The 26314-nt window shown below is 40.7% G+C and overlaps 1 protein-coding gene across 2 annotated transcripts in view; it reads left to right on the top strand.

Moving 5' to 3' along the window:
• GSK3B (glycogen synthase kinase 3 beta) overlaps nucleotides 1–26314 on the top strand; it is a 146408-nt gene that overhangs the window by 75484 nt on the left and 44610 nt on the right. For both annotated transcript variants that reach the window (XM_035540407.2, XM_035540406.2), the window contains exons 3-6: nucleotides 5608–5691; nucleotides 17635–17745; nucleotides 20531–20661; nucleotides 22527–22633. In XM_035540407.2, coding sequence (XP_035396300.1) covers nucleotides 5608–5691; nucleotides 17635–17745; nucleotides 20531–20661; nucleotides 22527–22633 — 433 coding nt within the window. The remainder of the gene's footprint in view (nucleotides 1–5607; nucleotides 5692–17634; nucleotides 17746–20530; nucleotides 20662–22526; nucleotides 22634–26314) is intronic.

Below are 26314 nucleotides of genomic sequence, written 5' to 3'. Positions count from 1 at the left end.
GTGCAGTTGTCTGCCAGGCATTGAGCGTGGCTGACTAGGATCACGTTGGGAGGCCTCTGTGCTTGGAGTCCAGCCTTTTCCCTTTGGGGGGAGATGGACAGGGTAGTGGGGCTTCTTTCAGCTCTGTGAAAATGCTTTACATCTCTCAGGGTCTCAGCCTGATCCTGTTCTCTAGGCAGGTTCAGCAGTGCAGCAGGTGAACATGAGTGGAGGTGACTAGCCATTCAGGCTGTTCAAGTGGAACAGGAAAAAAGGCAGGGGAAAAAGAAGAAGAAAAGCCTCGAGGCTTCATCATTGCCTTCATGCCTCCTGCTGTAAACTAGTTCTTTCCTCCGCTTTGCTCATGAACCCCCCTGCTCCAGCGCATCACTTCAAAAACCTTTACAGAAGAACAAGAAACATGGGAGAATGGAGAAAGTCATGGAGGAAGCAGAAGAAATGACAAAGCTGCTAATGTGAAAGACATAAGAGGAAGGTTATGTATGCTGAGAAATCTGGATCTACCTGTGCTGCTTCTCTCTGTGTGTAATGCCAGACTTCATGTGACAGTTGCCCTCCATTTTATGTTTCCAACCTAAGAGAAAGATGAGGCATATTGAGCTTGAATATTCAAAGGTATTGCCCCCAAAAGAACAAAAACTAGTTCAAAAAGTGCAAAAATGAGAATTAGTTTTAGTTGCTGGTCTTATTTTAAGCAAGAAAGATGTTGTTGAAGTTGTTTGTTGAAATAGGTTAGTATTTTATACCTGAAAAATGAAAGCCTTTCCGTCTTCTCTCAAGAGGACGAGAGGTATGCAGTCTTAAGTGGTCACAAGAACCAGGTCATATCCTTGGTGTGACACAAGGCAGAAATTCAAGTTTCTAGTTTTTCCCATTTCATCTGCTTTGAGCATCTTCCTCAAAGAACCTTGCTGAGACTTCAAACAGTAACTTTGAAAAGGAAAAAAAAAAAAAAAAAGAGCAAAATACAGCGTGCCCTTTAGCTAAGGAAGCTCTGAGGAATTCTTCTCTGAACTGGGCCCAGATGATATTTCTACATGTCGTTGGGTATATATTGATCGTGTCATGTTGACAGAGGCACTACAAAACTTTTCACCTTCATTTGCTGTGGTCCAGTTCAGGAAGCTGCAAATCCATAACACATCAAGTCACCTCTGAAGATTCAGTCATTTTGTGGCATTATTTTAAAAAACAAATCCAGATTAGGGGTGATAAATACAAACTGACATAGCCCTAGAAATCTCTGGATGGGGACAGAATCGAGTGCGTGTGGGGGAGATGGTTATCCTAGTCCATTATAGCAGATTAAGGTAGTGAGGCAGAAATAATCTCGATTTGGCGGTTTTATATCAACTGCAGCATTAGCAAATTATGAGGAACTGGGGTGTAACCTTGGAGAGGAGGCATGAGTCTTCATGCATCAGCTTTATTGGCTGTTGTTTGAAGTTATAAATGTGATGATATTTTGGCAATCTTTAACCAAATCTTTAACTTTGAGCAACCAGATTTATTCAATATAACAAGTATCTAATATAATGAATATACAATTCAATTTAATGAATATATAATTTGATATAATGAATATAACACACAGTAAGGGCTAGGTAAGTCTACAGAAGAGATGAACAGGTTTTTGTCACATTAGGTTTGCTTCAGTAGCTATTGAAAGGCTGAAATGCACAGGTTGTAAAGTAGTCTTCTGGATCTGCACATCAGCAGCCCCGTGCATTCTGAATAAAGCCATGTATTTTAGATAAAGAAATCCAACCCCAGCAGAAACCTGCTGAGTGATCTGTTCGCGGTGCTGTTACTGTTGCTTCTTCTCAAAGGAAGGCACGCTGCAGGAGCTGTGTTTCGGATAAGCGGGAGTCTGCTGGATCCTCTTGTGGCGAGGCTGGTGCTGAAGGGTGACGTTGCTTTCAGTGCCTCCCAGCCTGAAATTCACAATTGGTATGAAAACGAAACCTTTCTTTCTGTGTGAGTAATATTGGGAGAAGGGGGAGGAAGAATGACTTCCTCTTTGAGCCTGACTTTTCACCTATGTCGCTCTTGGGAAGACAAAGATGAGGAGTTAAGGACAAGCATGAGCTTGATGTTTTCATCCACCCTGCATTTTGATCATGCACTGTCAGCCTTTCTCTTCAGTGTGTTTTGAAATGGTTTTAGTCTGCATTGTATTTAGACGTGCCATTTCTCTCTTGTGCTCAGTGTAGGACATCTGTCACTGTTCTCTTCACTGAGGGTTCCCTGCTTATAATCTGATTTTTTCCTTGGTGTATTTGTGCACTGGTAATTAATGGCATGCTTTATGATGTGAAATCGCTAGTACTTATTTAAGAGGTACACAGTGAAGTAATGTGTAGTAATGTGAGAGTTCTTGAAGCATTAATTGGAGAAAAATAATTCTTAAAAGCATCAGTCTGACACAAACATCAGTGTTTCTTCTCCCTGCCACATCCAATCGAGCTTTCGTGACCACTGACGTTACTTCCAGTTGTAACTTCATCATGAGTGATGATAAAAAGTCAGCTTGGTTTTGACATGGCTGAGGTGACTGTTTGGCTAAGATGACAGTTGTTTCATTCTGTCTAGTTCTGGGACGTAAGATCTAGGTCACTGTGTAACTGGTTTATGAGCTATCCCTGATACTAGCACCGGTTGAAGCACTGCTCGTCAGTCTGCCGCAGATGGACTGGGTAGGAGCCCGAGGAGATGGATCCGAGTGGAAGGCATCAAAGTGGGCACAGATTGTACTTCTGCTAGGATGAGATACCAGAGCATAAATATAACTTCAGCCTCTCGTTAAAATAACTCCTCCTGATTTTTTCCAGCAGATCCAATCAGCATATACGTTCTGTCTTAAGAACATGAAGCCATAACTTGACTTCGAGTGTATACATGTATTTTAAGAAGCTAGTAGAGGGATTGCTAAAATATTATTTACACCTACGTGCTTAGTACATTCATGTTTCCTCCAGTAATTCCCTGAGATAAAAGGTATTATTATCACCTCACTGTGAGGTAGGGAGAAATAAATCATTTGTCTTATGTCATGCCATGAGTTGCTGGTGGAATTGAGTGGAGGTGTGGGAACTCCCAGAGTTAGGCTCAGTCCTGCAGGAACAGTTAAGCACTGTAAAATCCAATTGGAGAAATTAGTCTCTTGTCACAAGAGGTGTTTCCATGACTGATAGGACCTAGATCCACCCCTGCTTCATCTCACTAGCTAAAATCTGCCCTAGGTTTTAAGGTTCCAGGGTGATACCACTGCCTGAGCGGTGGTGTGCGGTTCGGATGGGAAGCGAAGCTAAGGTCTTTGTCTCAGAAGTGTGAGTGATACCATGTGTCACAGGAACGCCAACCACGACTCTCCAAGTTGATTTCTTCTTGGTAATATCTAATAAAGAATGAGTAAGCGGAGAAGTTTTGAGCTCCTGTTCCTACCAGAAGAACTCTATTATAGATGTAAGGTATGTTGGTGAGGTTACATGATGAAGCCTGTATTCCTCTTTTGCAAATCCACCCCATGGGACTTCAGGAGACACGTGAAAGCCTCCGAGATCTCTACCTGATTTCTTCTTATTTTCTCTTTCCATCCTTCAGGTCAGAACAGGTCTGTCTTGGTGCACACCTAACGGACCTGGGCTTTAGTTCACAAGCCAGACAAGCTTGGAGCCTTGCTCTACCCTTAACGACTGGCTGGGTAATTGCCAACTGGGAGCTGTGTGAGATGTCACTCATGTTTGTAGAGAGCTGGATAATACTGAAGTATTTTTTTTCAGTAAGCTGGTGGCAGGATGAAAGGATTAATGATATTCCAGCCTAACACCTCTTTTTTAAGGCGACGTGGCTTAGAGGAATTAAAAGCAGACTTTGTTCACAGGAGAAGCTCTGTGTGGTTCTTGCAGAGCTCCTTAAGCTTCACTAGTAGTGATAGGCACTATATGTGACCCTTGGATACAAAGAGCATGACATCAGTATTCCGACAGCAGCACCTCACAAAGTAGGTGTTACTTTTGCGCGTCAAAGTATGTGAATGTGTCATGGCTAAACAGTTTTCTTCCCAAATATTCCTGAAGTTGTCAGCGTTAATGAAGCTATTAAGACCTGTGTATTACTGATCCTAGCTAGTTAGGATGCACGATTAGCAACCCTGTGATCCAAATTAAATTCAGAATACCTTCTGGTTTTGAAACTGTAGATTATATAGGCATTGAGGAAGTGATGCGCAGGTGTAGCAATAGGAGAAAGGAGCAGCAACAGCTGTGGAATAAAATGTAACAGACATAACTGGGCTGATTTTACTTGTTTTTACGCATACCTGCAGTCCAAAGTTTCATTCATTTTTATCGGTTAGGCTAGAGGCTCCCTAATTTGTTTAGGGCTCAGTTGCAGTGGGTATTGCAGTAAAGTTGCCGGTTGATTATGTATGTAATGAACTGATTTTATTTTAACCTTTTTTTTCAGATTGATATAAAATGGGAAAATAGTGTTATTTTCTCTGCCCACATCTAGTTAAACCTTGGTTGAACAAAAATGAGAATGGAGTTCCCTTCTCAATTACATGTCTTTGTGTTGATACTGCAAAGAATATGGTAAGGGAAGTGCTCTTCCATCACAAACCTGTTTTTCAGGGTGGAGGAGAGGTGTGTAGGTGGAAACGTTATGTTTGCTTTTACATTATTTTTACAGTGTTCAAGGAGAAAGGCTTCTAACTATTCTAGCTGATATCTTGTATTACTGTAAGATCAGAAAACAGAAATGCAAAGTTAATGTTTTCTTGGCTTTTACCACTGAAGCTTTGATAATGTGAGTAGGTAACTACTGGGCTTTGCAGTGGATTTGTGGGCCTGTATTTTAGAGAGAAAATGGACTCAAAGATGTTGATACTCTCAGTGGTAAAGTAATTGGAAGACTAATCAACTGTTATTCTTACAACAAGAAAGATGTTGCATCTTTCCACCTTCCTGTTGTTCTTTGGATCCTTAGTTTGTCAGCTTCTACATCTGAATTTTAAGGTATTAATTGCAGTACTCTAGCTTCTTGAGAGAAGAGTTGTGGTTTAACCAGGCAGGCAGCTAAGCACAACACAGCCATTCACTCACTCCCCCAATTTGGGATGGGGGAGAGCACCGGAGAAAGGTAAAACTCGTGGGCTGATATAAAGACAGTTTAATGGAACAGAAAAGGAAGGGAAAATAATAAAGAATCACAAAGCAAGTGATGCATGATGCAGTTTCTCACCACCAACTGTCTGATGCCCGGACGGACCCCACACTGCAGCAGCTCCCTCTGACCAGCTCCCGTGGGTTTATCGAGGAGCACGATGCCACCTGGTATGGGATGTCCCTTTTGCCACTTGGGGTCAGCTGTCCTGGTTCTGTGCCATCCCAGCTCCTTGTGCACCCCCAGCCCCTCACTGGCAGGGCAGCTCGAGGAGTTGAAAAGTCCTCGACTCAGCGCAAGCACCGCTCTGCAATGAGTAAAACATGGGTGTGTTATCAGCTTTATTCTCATCCTCAATCCAAAGCACAGCACAATACCAGCTAGCCAAAACCAGCACAAGAGTTTTCCTAATCGTTTGGTTTTCTCTTTTTTATTTTTCAGAACCGAGAGCTCCAGATTATGAGAAAGCTGGATCATTGTAACATTGTCCGATTGCGTTATTTCTTCTACTCCAGTGGTGAGAAGGTAAGAACAAAAAACTGGAAAATGCCTCCTAGTAACGATCTGGGCCAAACTGAGCTGTTTCAATTTATAGAGACAAAAAAGAGTGTGAAGATAGTAGATGTGCTAGCGCTGAGAAAACACTGTAGTGGTACTAAACAGGTTGTTTTGGAGCAGATCTCTTTCTTTGTAGAAGTGTGGTGGTCCGTGAGGAGTAGTGTTATTATTGTAGCAGAACAAAACAGATTTGGATACACTCTCCCTCTTCCTGAATTCAGTTAAACACAGCAGGGCTTCATCCGCACATTCTAGCACTACCTTTCTGTAAGAACAGATAGTTTTCTAGGATTTAGCGTTAAGCTCTCTAGATTTATACCACCAATGTGATGTTTCCCAAACCCAGTCTCTATATATCTCTGTCCCCCTTCCTTGTGTCTCTACCATATAGAAACTAAGCTTCAAAATCAGAGGGGGAAAAAAAAAGTAATCACGTGATTGCAGCATTTATCAGAATGTTTATACGCCACAGGAAGGAGCAGATAGCAGGATTTAATAAATCTCAAGAAGTGGGTGTTGTCATGTGTTTTCTTTCAAAATGTTCCTTTTTTTTTTCTTTGAAAGGGAGTACAAGATTTTGTTTTAATGTGAAGTTACAGGAGAGTTCAGGATGGAGTGGGCATCAAGCTGGCATCTGGTCCAACCTCATTCATAAAGCAGGGTTACCCTTAAGGTCATCCCCCTTTCTTCTCCCTCCCTCCCCCCACAAAAAAAAAGTCTGTCTGGCTTATGTGGGAGTTAGGTTATTAATACTGGGAGGTAGGGAGTGAGGCTAGATGACCTTCTGAAATACCTCTGGTCTCTTTTGTATATGTATATAGCTATAAATATTTATATAAATTATTAAAATAATTTGTATGAATGTTGTAATTTACCATTTTATAAGCAGATCGTATCCTTAGTTGCCTTCGGATGCCAGTACACCTTGCAGTGCTAAAAAGGACTGTGTACCTGAGCTGATAGCAGTAGGAAGGCCATTAACTGCGGCTGCCACAGTGTTGTGGGTTGACAGGATGGGAGAGGCAAACCACTTCATGGCCATTGCCCCTTGTCTCCAGGAGCTAGGGAAGGAGCTGATGCCTCCAAGATGAGTCGGCGGCGGCAGGTCGCTGCAGCCCTGTGCAGCGCACAGAGGAGAATTGGAGGAGCCCTGTTGTTACCTCTCTGAGAACGCCTGGAGGATGCCTGGCCCTATGCCTTGCCTGTGTCCATAGAAAGCTTGCAGAACCGGCTTGCAGGAATCGAGGAGAAATATATATGTCTTTTTTCAACTTTTTTTTTGGGTGGAGGAAATCATGCCTTCATCTTTCTCTCCCCTACAATTCTTTGGCGAGCACTTACAGTTTGATATGTCTGTTCTTTTGGTGGTAGTGCAGTAGAAGTGTTTTATTGTTGTTATATTGTGATCATTTAGCATGTAACCAGAAATTATAAGAATAGAAATACTGAGAAGGAGGGCTTGGTTATGGATTCTTTATATATTTATTTTTTTAAAGCAGTTTGTAACTTGGCCAGTGGGAAGTAGAACTTCAGGAAACAAGCAGAAGGCAACTGCCTTATCTAACAGCTTTCAGAAATTTTCTGCAAACAGTGGAAGTGTTAAAACTTGAGAACAGTGTTCCAGGAGTTCTTCTCTAACAATAATTTAAGTAAAACTCTTTTGGAAATCTTTAACTTGATGTTGAGTTTGTTGACTAGATTTTCCACTTAGCTGCTTCAACTCCATGTGGCTAATTCTTGGCAGAGCTGGGTTTGTTTTTAAAAATGCAGCCTCTGTCCCACAACAAGTCAATCTTAATGCTTCAGGGAGAAGTTTTCTTTCAAGTTCCTTTTGCTCCTCTCTGTTCATGCCTCTGCTTTGTGCCTTTGAGACTTCCACTACCACCTTGTTGCAAAATGGGACAAATGTGAACCAGTCCCTAGGGCAAAGGTGCACTCAGCCCAGCGTCAGCAGCGATAATGTTCCTATTCAGGTTGCAAGGTCTCTTTGCAGTTCTGCACAGAACGATGCATAATTGGCTTGTATTTCCACTTTGGCAGCAGCATGTGCAGCTAACTGCAAATTAGTTTGTCAGCTGCTGTTTGGGAAAAGCTCTAGGTAGTAGCAAGTTGGGGTTCTGAAGCTCATCTGCTGGGGAGGAAAAATAGCCTCTTTTCTCATGTTTCTGTCAGCTTGGGAAGGAATAGCATCTTTTCCTTCATGTTACTGTCATGATCCAGCTGGCTCTTTGGAGAGTGGAAGAAAAGGAGAAAAGTGTAAGGTGGTCTCATTGGAGTCCCATCGGGTAACCAGGAAGGGCACATAGGAAGCAGTTGCAGATTTCGATGCTAGATACACAGGGCTTTTTGTAAAGTAATTCTTGAAGCCGAGTCCAGTGGGAAGAGTAGTGTGAAAATCCAAGGAAAGTATAGCAGAAAATCCTAGCAGCATAAGTGGAACTTCAATAGTTTACTGTCTTCATGTAGAATTCAGCATAAAGTAAACACAGACTAATAGCAGTGGATTGTTAATTAACTAAAGTCAAGCAATGATGGGAATGCTTCAGAAGTAACTATTATGCTGCTGATCCCTTTAATAAAATGGTTTCAAACTGAACTTAATTTTGTTCCCTACATATCAAAGATTCTCTTGCATAAATGTTTTCATGCTGCCATGTTCACTCCACGTGTTGGTCCCAGCTGAAGCGTTCCTTGGACTTCTCTCCTTTTATCTGGTGCTTGATACCAGTGTCTCTAAGCCCATATATATATATATATATTTTTTTTCTGTTAATATCTGAGAAGCTTAAATTTGTCTTGATTTCTAGGTGCCTCAAAGGGTTTCTCCAAATCCAGTAATTTAGATGGGTGTTCTTTGAAATCTGTGTGCCTAATAGTCATGTTAGTTCATTTTAAGCATTAGGCATTTTTAGGCATTGAGCAACCTTAAAACGGGTTTTATTCTAGCAAGACAGAGTTCAATTCTGTGATAGAAGTCTGGAAACAACAGCAAAAATCAATTCTAAATAACACTTGATAGTGAGACTCTTCTTTAGCTGCATTAAAGTTATAGTTAGTTTGTAGAGATTTGAAGTGCTCTGTTCACCCTTTCAGGGGCTATCAGGATTGGTTAAAGTGTTTGAATGCTCTATATTCTTTTCTTGAGATAAACTTCTCATTTTTATTTCTTCCATTTATTTAAGCTTCTTTTCTGCCTTCACCAAAAGCAATCCAGCATTAGCAGCAGGGAATTCCTATATCAAACATGGCTTTGACCGATTCCTTCTCCTTTGTTTTCTGTGACTGTGTGAATCCCCCATTTCTGAGCATCTTTGAATTTATATTACCTTTATATAGGTATATCTTACATAGATATGTGCATGTGTATATTTGTGTATAAATACATGCATTTATATGCACACATTTATACCTTTCTATATATTACATATATTGTTTTACATACTGACTATGTATTAATCATGTTTGACTAATAAGTTTCAGTATAAGAGAGCTCACAGAGAGCATGTAATATGTGTTAATAAGACAGTTGACGGGCTTGGCATTCAGCTTGCTTCTATAAACTATATCCTCCTCAGTTCTGTCTTTCTCTAAATTTACAGACGTTTGTCAGACCTGCTGAGTAACTCGGTTCTTCCAAAGGATTTCCTTAATGAGTTTGCCAGAGTAGATTCAGATTTCTTTTTTTTCCGAGGCTTTATGAGGTGACTGATAGCAGGACACTGACTTTTGTAGTTCTAATGTGCTTTTCAGTAGTCCAAAACCTGTAATTATGACTAGTGGAAAGAAACAGAGGGGAAGAAAGAAGAACCAACTAGTAGGTTGATTTGTGTGTGGAATAATCTCTTGATGGAAGTAGTTGCAAGTCTTTTCCACGCGTAGTTCTCTGATTAGTGGTTTACCAGGTAATCCATGGCAAAAATGGGCAGGATTGTAGGGCTAGACAACTCTGCTGTGTGTAGTGGTAATTTTGGTATTCTGCCTCATGGTAGGGTCTTGAGCAAGTTGCCCACTTGGCTGGTCAGCTTACCTCTAGGAGGTCAGACTGTATTAGGAAGTCATACTCTTCTGGTTTGATATTGCTACTTTTCCTTAATTTCAGGGACTGCAACATGATACAAAAATGTAGATGTTGATGTAGTGAAGCATGTAGGGGCAGGGGATAGTCTTGCTGCCTGTCATTTTTAGCTCAGTTCTGCTGAGGACCTTTGGAACCATGCTCCAAGGGAGGCTGGATGTGGACAGACTGAATAGCACTCCCTTTGGCTCCTGTGCTGAGAGTAATCCCCAATGTTTTGCAGCCCGAGCTATCATCTTAAATCAGTGGCTGCTGAATGAAATTATTCAGCTATGTAAAACCTGAAATAAGGTTTCCTAATCCCCATTTTATTTCTCTGCGTTTCTGGTTTGGATACATCTTTGTGGTATTTCATAACCGTCAGGTTTTCTTGTGTGGATGTTTTTGATTGTTTAATAGTCTGATTGATCTGATCCTGATCCGTGCCCAAAAGAGGAAGAGAGGTCACTGGAAAGATTTGTTCCTGCATCAAACTGTATAAAAGTGAAGTAAATACTGTTTTAGTTGAGTAATCATGACTCTGGTTATGTAACGTTTTTTTCTCTTTAAGGTGGCTTGGTATTCAGAGTAGTCAAAGAAAACATATGAAAGCTCACAAATAGGCGATACAAATAGGCTGACTCTTTTGTGGAGGCTGAGCTGGCCTTTCTGCATGCTTTAATTGATTTTTAGTTTTATTTAGCCTCAGCTGTGAAGGCGTGCAGCCAAAAGTCCATGCAGACTCAGGGTAGAAATTTACTCCCATAGACTTAGACTGAGGTTTAAAATAAATGCGCAGGAGAGAGTGCACAGCAGTTTATAGATGCAGCTCAGAGGCGCTTTGGCAGCAATGTACTAAGCTGCAATGAAGAACTTTGGAAGAAGGGAGCGACTGGCCAGTTGGAAATTCAGGCTTTGCTGAACAGCTAGCGTTTCTCCAGGATCATATCCCTGTTAGGAAGAGGTACATCCTCCACCTTCAGAGGCATGAGCATCGCCATTCTCTCTTGCAGGAGTGACACCCACCCCACACACCCAAAAAGACAGTTTTTGCACAAAATACTCCACTGATGACAGAGCCTTGATCCCAATTCCAAATTGACACAGCCTATGTGAATGTTTTGCACCAGCCTAGTAAAGTGCTGAACGGCCATCACTACAGATGAATTTAGTCACTACGATCCATTTAATCCTTGGCAGATCTGCTGTGCTGTCAACAAAGGAGCAATTAATGCCAATTACGGTGAGTTTGTAATGTTGGTAGCTCTGTAGTCCTTGCCTGAGGTCTGCCAAGTTCATTTCAAAAAAGGCACCAGTCATCAGATAATGATTATCAGTTACTGCTGCTAGTGCTAGCAACATGCTGGGAACTTCCTCAGCTGCAGCTATGAGCGGTCTCTCTCTGATTTTGAGTAGGTTTTGTTAGCAGAAATAGCAGTTATGCCTGCCTGCAGCAGGGCTTTGGAGTAGGCAGCAGTGGGTCCTCTGTGGTCGATGCACGCTGTGGAAGTGGAAGGCTCCGTGATTTCTCTAGGTCCCTGACCTGTCCCATATGTCTGGTGAGTCACTTTTGTCTTCTCAAACCAGTACTCTACCAGTTCTAGCCACTTCTATGATCTTCTTGGATGGCTGTTAGGAGAGCAGCTAGTATTTTTTGTGCTGAGGCAGGTGCAATTTGGAGACACAGTGTATGCTGTCTTGCCTAGGTTGCTTTCATGGGTATATCCTGATTCAGACATTTCCACTCAGCCTGGAAGTAGCACGCAGGCAAGAAGATCATGTGTGTGCAACAGCTCTGCTTATTGCCTTCTTGGCAAGGTATGCAGGACAGCCACAACATCCCAGCTTTCTCTGCTGATTTTCACCTTCCCACAGATTTGATGCCAGCTGATGGCATAGTCTCTGCTTGAAAGATGTTCAAATATCCATAGATCACCTGTGTCAAAGATCACAGATCGATTCCAGCTTTCAGATGTTGGGAGGCTGCTTCCAACTTCACAGAAATAGTTCTCCTTGGAAATACAGCTAAAAGCATGAGGACTTGACAGGGCATAGAATAAATGAGATAGGCAGGCATTCCTAAATTGTCTTGAGGAAGGACCTTTTTCCTTACTGCAGTCTTGTTTGGAGGGAAAAACAATTTTTTTAATGAAGGGAAAAAGTATTGCATTAGAACACAAGGCTTAGTGCATCACCTAGTACTGTAGCCTTTTTCAGTGATCAAAGATACGAGATGCAAATAACTATTTTAGAGCCAGACACAGGAAAGATCTGATATATAAAATTACATTGGTTGGCTTTACTTTTGTCCTTAAGCTGCCATCACAGCTGCTCGGATAGGCAGTTCCTACCTCAGACTATATCATGCTGAACAGTAATGAGAATTTTGGGCCAGTTTGGGAATCTTTTGATGGGTAGATGTAGGAGCAGTAAGCTTGAGACGCGTGTAATTTCCTCAAACTCTGTCATAGGCACTGAGGGAACAGAGAAGGAAATATTTTACCCAATGTTTGTGGTATCAATAGAAAATAGTATCTTTCTGAACACTTAACAATTGTGTTAAGTGATGTATTAAGTTGATTCTTCAACTTCTCTTACTCCTCTGGAGTTACCTGGGTAAAGCTGCAGCTGCAGATGTAGTCTTAGGACTCCTTTACTTTGATGGCAGCCACGGTTCAGTTTGGAAATAGATGTGGTTGTAAACTGTAAGTATAAACACGCACATGTGGCCACTGGATGTCACCATTCCTTCATACAAATAAGGTCAGTTCCAGCATTTTTTGCATTTTTAAATTTTTCCATTTGTCACGGCTACTAAGTAGTTAGAGAAGGAAGGCTGCAAATTCTTGCTTTGTCTTCAAAAGCAGCACCAAAGGCGTTGTATCTTTAAAGTACCACGTCAGCCTTCAAGATAAGAGAAGGAAGGTACGTCTTACTGTGTCTGATAAGAGTTTGGATTATGTGTTGGTTGTAGCTTTAAGAAGTAAAAGCTTTTTTCTTTTTTTATATTGAGGGCAAAACCAGCATGACTTCGAACCTTTTACATTGTCTAAACGTAACCAGGGTGAAGGGCGTATCTTACCTAACGCTGACACTCTGGTGTTTAAGTAATGCACTCTGAAAGAAGGCTTAATCCACGTGAGATGCTAAAATCAGTTTTCTGGCTTCCAAAATCCGAGTTAAATCCTTCAGCACTTTCTGACAGAACCCTTGGTGTAGCTGCCATCCTGACACTAACAGTCCACATGCGTAGCACATATCTTCCCAACATTGGTGGAGTTCTTTCATACCGTAAAGAAAATGGGATCCATTTGAGTAAAATGAAGGCTTACTAACCTCATATAGTCCCAATAGTGATGCCTTGGGATAATTTCAATAAGAAGTGCATTCTTGAGGCATATTCCTTATCTTTAATTGATCATATGGAGTCCAACTAACTCAGGGAAATGGGCTGGGATTTAAAAAACAAACAAATTAAACACCACTTGCAAACCTTACAGTTGCCTCCACGCTGTTACTGACATGACAGATGAAAACTGAAATGAAAATATTCACCACTCTTTCCAGATGCTGACCAGTAAGTTTGGTCACCGTAGAAGAACACCCAGAACAGTTTCATAGCCTTTTTATCGTATTACTTGGTGCTTAGAGAAATTCTCCTCAGAGTAGGAGTGACAGTTGACAAGAAGTTTTGACATCATCCTAGATGCTGATGTATTCTTCAGAGCATGCCCTGTGATCCTCTCTCCTTTTGCCTTCGGCGAACTGACTGGCTTCTATCATTGTGTCAGTGGTGAGTAGGGGAGGTAGTTGTCCTGTGACTGACTGATGTTGATTGCAGTTTTGTACGTTGTAAATACAGTGCGTGATTTGTGGAAAAAATAATCAAAAGCTGATAGAAACCACTCAGGATTAATCTGAGGTTTGTTGAGAAGGGATATTTGTCCTTTTCCTGCAAGGGACAATCCATAAGAGTGAATCCTTTAATTCACCAGCTAATGGTTTATATCTGCCATACTGAGCCTCAACTGGATGGTGCTTAGAACGTTTGCTTGTGTGGACTGAAGGCCAGGAGAGTTCTAAAACTGGGGTTTGTGACCTCTGTGCAGCCTTTTCTATGTCAGTAATGTTTTTACTTTCACTGGGTCTTCAGCCTTGCGGTGTTTAATGTTCATGTGCTGGAGCCTGTACTTGCAGCCTGTTTAATCTCTGATTTCTGACACAACAAAAAATAAGCTGCAAGAATGCTTTGGCTCCTGTGCCCTACTCGTGCCTCTCACTGTGGCACAGTCTGTAATGGTATTTATTTCTGTGAAGTGTTTCCAAAGTGAAATAGTGCTTGAATTATTGGTTCTTGAGAGATGCATGCTGGTTCAATGACTAGGCCATGGTTATTTTGTTCTGGCGCCTTTAGGTGTTTAGAAGCGCAGCATGTGTCAGCTGAGAGTTTGTCTGCCAAGTGACAAAAAGCAGCTTCTAACATTTGAGGCAATTGATCAGAAATGAGTTGCAGGGCTAAAGTCAAAATCCTAATGAAATGCATTGATCCTGTATTTCAGGATCTGGCTCCCTGCCCACCCCCTTTTTCTTTTCAAAGCGTACATGGTAATCACCTGAGCAGCAAGCACAGGAAAACATGGATGCACTTAAACATTTGAGCTGTGGAAGAAGGCTAATAATCTATTCAATCCCAACGTCTGTAAGGAAGTGTGTGTTATTTAATGATGTTTTATATTAGATTTCTGCCACTTACGTGATGCAGTCTACTCCTGATCCTTCTGGGCTCTGTAGAGGTGTTTCAGATGTGCTCTTGATGGTTAGGTTACCTTGGCTGGTTCCCAGCCCAGCAATTTCAAAACATTAGTGTGGGAACAAGTCAGATGTGGAATACTTGGTGAGGTCTGAAGAAGGCTTCCTGTAACGGAAAGATAAGCCCCGATCCTTTCTCCTGATCCTGAAGCAATTGCCCTCATTTGGCAAGCTCTTTGAGCTCACCCTGTTTCCTGTTGTAATACATCTGGGTCACTGGAAAAATATGTGTTGAGGAGGAATGCATGAGGTAGGCACACCAGGTTACATCATCCTCAGAGCTTGTCAGGCCATGAATGCTTTCTGGCTCATACTGAACCTTGTTTGGGGGAATCCTGGTAATTTGGATGTTATTTTCATCCAGATCATGCTCACAGAGAAGGGTGATAGTTCTTGAAAACTGTACTCTAAGTGTTTATCAGAGTTGTACCAGGTGACATCAGGAGGAGGTAGGCCAGAACACTTGAATCATCTTTAATTCATGAAAGTAGCTATTTAGGGCACTTCTGAAGTGTCAGTTGCTTGTGGTAGGAGTGGAGTATGTTGCTTCTTACATAGCCAACAGCAGAAGGCTGGCCTCTATAGTTGTGTATTAAAGTTCTGGGTCCATCAGATATATAGATCTAGACAATTTGTTCATTGGCTGGGGGAAAAGGTGTTAATGTGCCATCACATGTTGTAGGTGATAACGTGATAGACATTTACACAGGAACACCATGCAAAGCCCATGTAGTTTGTTCAAGTGCTGTGGCTGGCATCAAAACTCTCAGGGACTGGCGGGTGCAAGATCTCCACCTCTGCAACTGAGGTGTCCTCATGTTACACCATTGAATTAGTCTTATTTCCAAAAGAATGCAAAAATGAAAATCAAAATGGAGGAGAGAAGTGAAAAAGATGGTACAAACTAAGCAGAGTTCTTTATTTCTTGAAACTCACTGCTGTGAAGTAGTGTAGAAAGAGTTTAATAATCATATGTATTAGTTTTATGTCTCCCTTTTCCTTGTATTGTGAGAGGATAATGAAATCACTATAATTCCATTTTTACTCGTTTTTTTGTCTAATGTCTCGTAAATCTTTTTTGATACATGGAACATGAATTCTTTGAAAGAAATTAATCAACCTTAGCAACAGAGTGCTTTGCACATTGACTTGTTACTAGTACGACTGCACTGCTCTCTGAGAGGCAATCATTCATCACGTTTTATCTACACTGAATCAAACATTCTCATTTTCATGAGACTGTTTGCTCTCTTGGTATACAGGCTGTCTTACCAGGCATAAGTTAACTTGATTTTTCAGGGTGTATATTTTATTATAACTAATTCCTTGAAAATTCTGACCTAAGTGTAGGGGGTGGTGGTGGATTTTTGTTGGCTTGAAGGGAAAGGGAAAGAAGAATTGTTTCTGCAGAAGAGAAAGTGCGAAAATTTCAGTAAGAGCAGTCACAAGCTAGCAGGCCTTTGCAATTCACATAGTGCCAATGCTGTTACCACTGTTATTTAAGCAGCGGTGTTTAAAGAAGAGCATCTTTTTTGTAGGGAAGAGTGATGCAGGCAGGTCCTTGCAAGGTGACTTGGCCTGTTAAGAGGTACTGGCAAGAGCTGCTGAGATGTCCTGAAAGTACAAGCATGTGTTGTCAAATAACAATGAACAGAGATCTTGAAAATGATGCAAAAGCCAGCAGCTGTTCACACATCATGCATTCGAGGTGTTTGTGTGTGTGTTACTACATGCCATTTATGTACCCAGCGGAGATTGCTGCTACTTGTCCAGGCAGGATCGGGACAGCTAAGGCACACGGAAAGCTGTGAGAGTAACACCACACTGTACTCTAAGTGACTAATTAAGTCACAGTAATATTATTAAATTGCAGCTAAATGAGGTTTGTTTTCAAGTTGAGAAGCATTACGACACATAGGCAGTGGACCTGCTGACAAGGGGGCTCCAGCTGAAGACCTGGGAGCTCCCATCCATGGCGTATCGCTCCGTATCACCTTTCCTGTAGAAAGACCCAGTTCTTAATGCAGCAAGTGCAGTAGAGGTTACTTCTGCTCAATTCACCTAGCTTTCAAAAATAAATTTTCAGGTTGATATAATTAATGTTGGGGGGAGGAGGGTATAATTAAATCTATTTGCAGTCCTGATAATTTGCACAGAAGACTGCATTAAAATATCAGAAGTCTTTTTAAGACCTGTTTTACCACTGAAATGATCTCTTCCACAATTAGGCACTATGTGATTATAGCACTGTGTCATTTAATTCCTCTTTGTTCCTGCTTTCCTTTGCTAATATATTCTGTAACAAAGTACTTTATTATAAAGCTACTTCTGTTGTTTCTTTGTATTACATTCACACAGACCTCTAACCTGATTCCAGATAATAAAAATGATTCTTGAATTTTTTTATCTTGTTCTCTTTTACCCAGAATGAGTTTGTAAGCTTAAGTTGGACAAAACTGGGACTTCAAAATACTTGTAAACAGAATGGTTATGAATATTAACATTGGGTTGCTGTCTGTGAATAGGTAATATTAATGGCTAGTAATTAACCTCTTAACAGTTCAGTAAAAGTAAAGTAACATTTCTAAAAGAGGGTTTTTAAACTTTTTCTTTTTATGTGTAGTTGTGGGGTGTGAGTTGGATAATTCCAAGTTTGCACTTCTTGGGTTTTGACAGGGTAGGGACTAATGGGCTGGTTAGCCTGCTTTTTATAATGAGGAAAATATTTCAAGGTGATATCTCCTAATGAAAATATTGAGTAGGCAGAACATTTAAATCTTTGTCCTCATTTATAATCAGAAAATGCCTTATGGTAGAGACCACATTGATTCATGTGACCTTAAACATAAATTTGACTTCGGTATTAGAGCACAGGTCCGGTCCTAAGCCTACAGGAAAAACAGTTTGGTGGCAGCTCACACGCCCACTGAAGATGCACTTAGAAGGTCCACAGATTTCTCAACCTGTCAGTTTTTCTGAATGCTTTTATTGTACTTCATGCTTCAAAACTATTATTGATTTTCTTTTTCTCTTCTATTCTTTTTCAGAAAGATGAGGTGTACCTCAACTTGGTGCTGGACTATGTTCCTGAAACAGTATACAGAGTTGCCAGACATTATAGTCGGGCCAAACAGACACTCCCTATGATTTATGTCAAGGTAGGTAACTAATAGCTGTGGTTAGATGAAGAAGTATATTACAGGAACAGACTCTCTGGATACCTCTCTTCTCACATAATTAGTTTTCTGAAATTTTTAGAAGCACATACATCTTGAGGCAAGGAAAAAAAAGATGAGGACAATTCATGCTATGGAGAAGGAAGAATAGGAACAAAAGGCTTAAGTTTCAGCAGTTGATTTCTCACTTTACAGACATCTCAGAAAGGGCTGGGGGGAGGCCGGGGAGGGAGGGGTGTTTTGTTTTCAAGCAGTTCAGAGACTGACACCAGCCAGGTTACCAGCTTCAGCTTCCTGAGAAGATGAAGACAAACTAGTACAAAGGTCAAGAATTCAAAGAGGATATCAGGAAGAATAGTGTTCTCTTAACTGTTACCTTCCCCTTTTCCTCGCATAGGAGTAAGATTACACGTGCTTCTGAGGGAATGAAAGGTGCATTTTTCTCTTACCCTGCACTTGGAGCTCATTGGCTTCACAACTCAGCTTGAAGAGCTACATGGGGGCAAGATGTTTGTATGCAAATTGTAGCCTCAAAACTGCACTCGAGCTGTCTGCATCTTTCATTGTCTTTTACAAAGTGGTTTGCAATGAATAAAATCTAATTTTTTTGTCAAGCATGGGGCACATCTGGGTCTCATAATTCTATTTCATATATTGTGGTGACCACAGTCCACATGCTGGTGAATGATCATGTTGCTAACTTTGTATCAGCTTGTTAACATGGCATCCAGATAACACTAAATGGAAGTTAGCAACAAATGTTTCTGACTTGCATCGATTTCTCCAGGCTCATCTTTAAATATGTAACATTTAACATTAAGGTGGGCAGAATAATAAGCTTTAATTTGATTGAAAGAAGATGAAAGTTGCAAAAAGTAATTATTCTGATAACAAAGTGTTGTGCCATAACTATATGTGAAGAAATTGTAAATTGCATGCTTTGGCAATAGCCTGCATTGTTGCCTGTTTTTAAGAAAGCACAGAATCTTATCATTCAGCAACAAGAATTTCTGCTGCGAGGTCACTCCTGTGTTTGGCCTGTTCTTGGAACATGCCCTCAGGTTATATGCTTCCCAAAGCTTGTTAGCTTAGGTTTTAGTAATTTATTTATATATTTTTGTGCTAATTGCAGTTCATTATGAGGACTTTGGGGGGAAAAAAGTCTTATCTTTTGAGAGAAAACTCTGCTTCAGCTGTTTCATCTTGCTGGATATTTGGGACTTCCCATTCCAGGTAGAACAGTCAGCAAGACTGTTCTTACCTTGTTTTTCTGACAAAGCAAGCCTTTGTCATAATCTTATGTTTTAAAAGAGATCACATGACTTTGATGCCATTAAAGCTTTTGCAATTGGAAGATACATTGACAGAACAAAGGTCAGGCCATGCCTATTTGATGAGCTTCTCTTTCCTGGGTAACAAAGGAGCTGCTAAGGAACTGCAGGGAATTTTTTCTAGTAATCTTTTTATTAAATTTTATTTGTAACCTCTAACAGTCTGTAGGAAATTCATGGAAATTTTGGGTTTGCCATGTTGAGATGGAAGGCATGCTTTATGAATTCCACATGCGTTGACTTGACTCCTCAATTTAGAGCAATCTGCTGGATTATTTTGCAATACACTTGCACAATAAAAACTTAACGTGTCTAGAACAGTCAATTCAGAAAGCGTTTGTTTGCTTTTCTTTGTGCAGAGTTGTGGTTTTGACAAACAAATACAAAAACTGAAAACAGAGCCAGAAGTCAGGCTATTCTTCTTTTGCTTGTATCTTCCCACCAAGCAAAAATGAGAGAGAGGGAATGTAAAGACAAAGATAATGGTGGGAGTGAGACACACATGGCTTGATACCAATATCAAGTAGTTGCACCTGGTTTTACAGACTCTTAAAGCTGATGTGTGGAGAATGTGCTTTTAGAAAAGGAAAATGTGAAGGTGCAACTCCAGTCGTGTCCAGCCTTAAGGCTAATTTCAAATCGTTGGCTGCCTGTTGTCAAGACCTGATCCTGGGTTTTCCCATGCCTTTATGATTCTATATGCTACACAGCCCTAAGTATGTCCAGCAGCTTCTTATTCTTTGTAGCCCAATGTGTGTAGCTGCAGCAGCTGGACATTCCTGTGTTGTCCTGTATTTTTCCTATGTGATGCTCTTGACTTTGTAACATCTCCCCTTGCTGTATTCCTCATTGCTAAGGAGATGGTCAGCTTTGAAAGGGGGACAAGAGCAAACCCTCTCTTAGCATACTATTTTGTGCCTTCTGTAATTTTTTTTCAGAACAGTTGTCTTCATAGGCCCTCTCTTTTTGCCCAAATGTTTGAAATTAAAATGAGTCTGTCCCTTCACCAAGAGAAACTGAGAGATTCGTTCTGGTGACAAGTTGAGACACTACCATACACGTACTTCATTTTTATGAAGAGACTGAAAAGATTGCAAAGCAAACTGAGACTTTATTTTGTGTATGTTTTCTGTGACTACCATCATTATTTGCTCTGCAGTTATATTTTAAATGTTGGAAAGCTGGTATAATTACTTCTTTGGAAGTATGCTCATTTTCAAAAGAACAAATGAATGAATTTGAACCTCCTGTGTCGGTATGTGGCAGGAGGTGAAAAGATACGCCAGTTTCTGGACATCTTCACAGCACTAACATAAATTCAGCAGGGTTGTTTTTTGAGTGATTGTTTTTTATTCTAATAAGAGTTTGTGCTAGGTGAATTGTTTAGCATGTTTTGGCTGGGAAACTATGCCTTATGCAGTATTTCTCTGTTCCAGTTGTACATGTATCAGCTGTTCCGGAGTTTAGCCTATATCCATTCCTTTGGGATCTGCCACCGGGATATAAAACCACAGAACCTCTTGCTGGACCCTGATACAGCTGTCCTAAAACTCTGCGACTTCGGAAGGTAAGTTTGTCTATGGCCTGAAGCCTGGATGGTAAAACCAATTTCTTTCAAAGAGAAACTAGTGAAATTTTGCAAAGAAGCTCTCAGTGTTCCTCAGAAGTTTGTTTGTAGCTTTGGAAGGGAAATTACTAATACTTTGTTTTATATTTAAAATGATTTCATATTTAAAAAAAAATGGAGCTGGAAAATAGTATCATGGGAGGGAACTAAAATTAAAGCCTGTAGTTTGTGCAGGTATTCAAAAAATAGAAGTAAAGATGCCATTGCATAGGGAAAATATTGTGCCATGGAAAAATAACACCAAATAATAGGGTGAAATGTGTTTGTGGAAGAAAAAACAGGCAGAACAGCATGGTAACATGAAAGGCTAATGCTACACTGTATGAGCCTATGTGTATTCGTCTACCAATTCATTTAGTATTTCAAATACTGTAGAGGGTCAGGATCCGCAGTAACGCTTCAGACTGTAGCTCTTAGTATACATTTGTATTCTAGTTTTCCATGACACTTTTTTTTTCTAATATCTGTTCAAGTGAATCACCTTTACAGTCCAGCCCTCATCTACAAAGTAAAACTGATACAGAAGTTGTGGAAATCCACACTGAGACAGGAGATTGATTTCTTCCTGGTAAAGTTTAGTCTTTAGATTGTGCTGTAGCTTTGCAGACTAAAATAGGTAGGTCATGTGTGTGAGAGGTCACTGAAGCTGCTGTTGCTAAATTTGCTTGCCCGTAGTGAGTGGGAATGTCAGATGGTGATTACCCAAGCAGTGCATCTTCACGCCTGGTGGCTTGGGAATCTCCTTCTCAGCTCTACCTCACAAGCATAGCAGCAAAATAGGAATCATGCTGAAACTTGAAGTAACAATGCATAAAAAGTTGGTACTTCACTTTGTTAAAAATGTGGAATTGGCAATTATAGTTTTTGTGCAGAAAAGCTGTAGGGAAAACTGAGGCTTTTTAAAACAGGCTAAATGAGTGGTGGGAACACTCCTTCCCTGAAGGCTGAGTGGTGCATCTCAAAAGCTGGATGTTGGATTTAGCTGGCTTGCCACTCAGCTGGGTTTGTTGATACTTAATTGAATATATCATGTGTCTGAAAGGGCTCTTTAATCTTCCAGATCCTTTCCATCTAACGTCGTACTAATTAAGAAGTATAACATGTTCATAGACTCATGAACAAAAAAGTAACATGCTCTTGTGTCGCTTTATTTTCTTAGATGTTTCCAAAGGTACATGCACTTGTGGTTGGGGCAATACTGTAGGCTAGATCCTTTGTGGCAGTGTAAATGAAGACTTTACATGTTAATCTCGGACTATTAACATGTGCCTACACTGGCAAAGTTTTGTGGTTGTTTTTTTTACCCTTCTCAGATTCCTTTAGCCTCATGCCATACTCCCTTAAACAGCAAAGAGAGAGAATATTCTGATCAAGTTTAAAAAAAAAAAAAAAAAAAAGAGGAAAAAAAAAGTCAAGTACTCAGTTCTGGTGAGCACCCAGGCCTTTTGAACCTTAAAAGGTAACTACATTTCACTGAGCTGTATTCTGTCGTCTTTTACTTTGTAAACAAAACTCTGTACCCTGCAAAACATACTGACAACTGCCAGCCAAAAATCTGACACTATTTATCCTCCAGATTGCAGTCAGAATTTCCTTTGCTTTGTACACGATAGGGTAGCTGCTTGATGGATTGAACTGATTTCACAGTAAATTGAGTCTGTGGCTTGTGTCAGCTTAGAAGAATGCAGTATTTTAGCATTTAGAAATTGGGGGTGGTGAAGAGTGCCGAAGCTTAACACTGGTCTGTGTTGAAATATTGTAAAACTTCTCATTACTAAAAGATTATTGTTTTGTTTCCTCTTCAGTGCAAAACAGCTGGTTCGTGGAGAACCTAATGTCTCATACATCTGCTCTCGGTACTACAGGGCACCAGAGTTGATCTTTGGAGCCACCGATTATACCTCCAGTATAGGTATGTATGTGTATTTGTTGAAATATATACCAGCTGCATGTGTTTTTATTCTGTAGGTAAGTGTAAAGGCTTGCAAAAGGCAGAATTTTGTTGTAAATGGTCAGATACCAGTTGTTTACAAAGGACGCACGTTTCATAGGTGGCTGCTGTGATTTCTATACCTTTTGAGGTTTCAGTGTCAGTTACATTAGAAAAGGGTGGTGGTTCTGCTTGGTTTTTTAGTATATGGGATGTAATCTGATTGAATAATCTGATTCAAATAAAGCATTTCCCAGTTCTCCAGGTAATTTTTCTATTTAGTATTAAAGTAGGTATGAAACCTCAAACAGAAACCTCATTTTGATGAGTTAAAATAACTATAAAGAAAGACTGTAGAAATATCAATTATAATACTGCTTCTGGTATGCTGTGTGTTAGACCTGAATAATTCTGTTGCTTGTTTGCTTGGCTTTTAGTGAAGTGTTTTTAATAGCAGAGAAAATGTGGTGTGATGTTTAGCTTTAAACTCTCTTGAAAGGTTTAACGTAATGTGTACAGCAGCATTTCTGATTCTGCTTATTCTGTTAGCTTTTTGTTCCCCTTAGTCATTAATTTTGAACATAAAGACAACATCTTTTTAATACCTGGCACATAGCTGCATCATGACAATATTGGGGAAACCAGAGGTTTTGGCAAAGGGCAGGGATTAGCCAGGTTTTCATACAGCAGTCATAGAAGGTTTCTCGAAGTGAACAGCAGTGGGTTGGCTCATTGTGGGTAATACCTTCAGTTCTTTAGTCAAGGTACTCCCTGGGGTCTTTTTGAAGGCTGTGCTGAAAAGACAGGGATTTGGCTCTCAAGTTCCCCATTGTAAGTTCTAACTGGTTAAACTCATTGGCTGGCTAGCTCATTTCACATCTTCACTTCTTTGAAAATAGAAGTATTCCCAAAGACTTACTTGCTTTCATTATTATTTTTTCCCATTAGTTATTCTTGTGTATTGTATTATAGCAACACTCACTTACCTCTCTTGGTATAGAAAAATAGCAGTCTGGGGAAAATAATGGCACAGTAAAGATAAAGCGGCAGAACTTCTCTAATGGTTGGGCAAGCCAAAAATGTCAGCCCTAGCCCTGCCCTTCCTGCCCTTGGACACAGCTAGCTCCCGCAGTTTGCTCTTCAATATGCTGACTCAGCTTCAATTGGCAGGAGGCTTCATTTTGGCTAGGTTAACTTTCTGCTGGGTTAGGGAGTTGAATCAACATCACTGTGTAGCCCAATAAGCACCAGAGCCCAGGTAAAAGCGACGTGGCAGGAGCTCACGAGTGAAAGGAAGGCAGCTGGTCCCAGCTGACATCTGTTAGCCAGCTGAGAGCTAATAGATTGACTCAGCTGTGTTATCAGAATGCACGGAGACAACTTGTTTCAGAGGATAACTGCATAAAACAAATATTTTAGGTGTCACCAGAAGAGACTGCTTTGTAGATATGTCTGTGAAATGTCTCCTGCTCCAACTGTATAGTGACTTTAATCTTGCAATGTTTTGCAGAAACTTTAAAAGTTGTTGTTTCAATTTTTTTCTTGCCTGCCAGTCTCTACAATAATTCTAATAAAAATATCATGATAAAGTGAGGAGTCCATTTCCCACATGCCAAAAGCATCATGATTTTAAACCGTTGTGGTTCAGACTTCTCTCATGCCTCCAGAAAACTGTCACCCAAGCCTCTTCTAAAAAACGAATTGAGATGAGATTTGCACAGAATAGGTTGAAAATGAAGCTCAGCAAATACTTTTCCTTCCTTCCCTTTCCTCCTTCAGCTTCCTTTTCAACAGAATCTTTGCATCTGGGAGCTGAGAAGTAAAAAGATGATTTTCCAAACTTATTTTGCAGTTTCCCAGCACTCCGCAATGTGTTGGGAATTCTGTGGTTTTAGGTATGTTATTCAGCTTTTTCCAGTGGTAATAAATGCCATGTTCATCCTTAGCTCTTGCTAGATAGGCAGCAGCAGTGCTTAGTGAGCACTCTTCCTTACTTCGCCGACGTAGGATTAGTCATCCAAGCGGAACCGACATTCTTTGTGCAACACGCGACAAGCACAGATAGGTTTCTTTTTGAGAGAAAGGAAAGAACATTTAATTATCAGTAATTCATCCGTAATTCAAAGTATAGGAAACCCTGAAATGCTTCAGTATTGTAATACTGGATTTTTAACTATTTTTTTTAAAGGTGGACATGTGTTTTCTAATTCCTGTATTCTTCTGAATTGTTAGCTCAACAGTCTTCCTGCTGGAAGTTCCAGTGTGTGTGTGGTAACAAAAACTGAACTTAAATGTGATGTAGGGATCTGTACTCTTCTGTTTAAACATGCTGTCTTAAAACTACATGGAAATAAAATAGGTGAAGAATATGAAGCCAAAAAGTGCTCCAAGTAGAACTTTCTTTTAGGTTGTCCACAAGGCATCTGGCTGTTTTTATGAGTTTTTTGTTACTTGATAACCTTACTGCAGGGCTTGTGATTGTAACATTCTGCAATATAGGGATCACTAGCAGTCTTTCTGAGCAAGAAGTACTTTTTAAACATATGTTGTTTCACATGTCAAACTACACAAACAAGCAGTGACACTGGTGGCCCAAGACTGGCAGCAGAGCCAGAATGCATCGTGATCATGTCCATAGTCAGTCGTGCTGTTCAGAAGTGTGACCAGGAGTTGCATTATCCTGCCTGGTTTGTCTAGGTTGTACGTTAACACATGAATTTGTCATTGTGACATAGCTAGATCTTAGATGTAGCAGAAACTGAATATGGCTCTAGGATCGTGTCTTTTAATCCTAGAAGTTGCAACAGAGCTGTAAACCGGCTCTGATTTCTGAGACCGTAATTATTTTATGAAAGCTCATGATTTAAAGGGGCCTTCTGAATTATAATTTAAAAATAACGTAAATCAAAGATAGTGTTTTCACCTTTGTATGAATGTGTTCCTAGTTTTGTTTGCGCAGCTATTTTGTAGGAGTTTCCCTTTTTTGCAAACCAAGCCCTTCAGCTGTCCCTTGACAGTTTTGGCTTCCTTGCAGGTCTGTGTGTGATGCCATCCCAGAGTACATTTCCCACATGCTGCTGGCTGCACTCGAGCACTTGTCGCCTGGGTGCTGCTGCCGGCTGAAAAACCGCGGGATTGCTGCCCACATTCCCCTCGAATGTCCTGGGACAAACATAGACTGGCACTGGAGCAGGGATAGACGTAGATACTTGTTACTACATGATTCTGGTTTTATGAAAAGAAGCACTGCTGCTTTTACCCGCGGAACATGCATTTTTGCTAGGTGAGGTGATGGGACAAAGGAGTGCTCATCAGGTCCTGGTGGTGCTTCTGGATAGCAAGGGTCTGCTGGTCTCCAGCGTGTTTTCTCCGACACGGTGCTGGCAGGAATCGAGAGCATTCCAGAGGCAACATTTATAGCCCCTGGCAGGGAAAGATTGATCTGTATGGCTGTATCGCTGGCTGCTGTTGGGCTGTCCAAAAATAAGCGCCATGAAGTTATTCATTCACTTTCCTAGCAAGCACTAGGACCGAGGAAGAGAGGAGTTCATCAGAGCAGAATTCCCTCTGGAGGCACGTGCAGCGGGGCTGTCTCATAATTCCTTGGGAAGAACCATTGTGAGGTGTGTCCCAAACCTGTTTCCAGCCAGTGAAAGGGATTTG

Source organism: Cygnus atratus, chromosome 1 (assembly GCF_013377495.2).
Source record: "Cygnus atratus isolate AKBS03 ecotype Queensland, Australia chromosome 1, CAtr_DNAZoo_HiC_assembly, whole genome shotgun sequence".
NCBI classification, from domain to species: Eukaryota; Metazoa; Chordata; class Aves; order Anseriformes; family Anatidae; genus Cygnus; species Cygnus atratus.
Note: the sequence above shows the minus strand (reverse complement) of the source record. Positions and strands in the feature narration are given on the sequence as shown.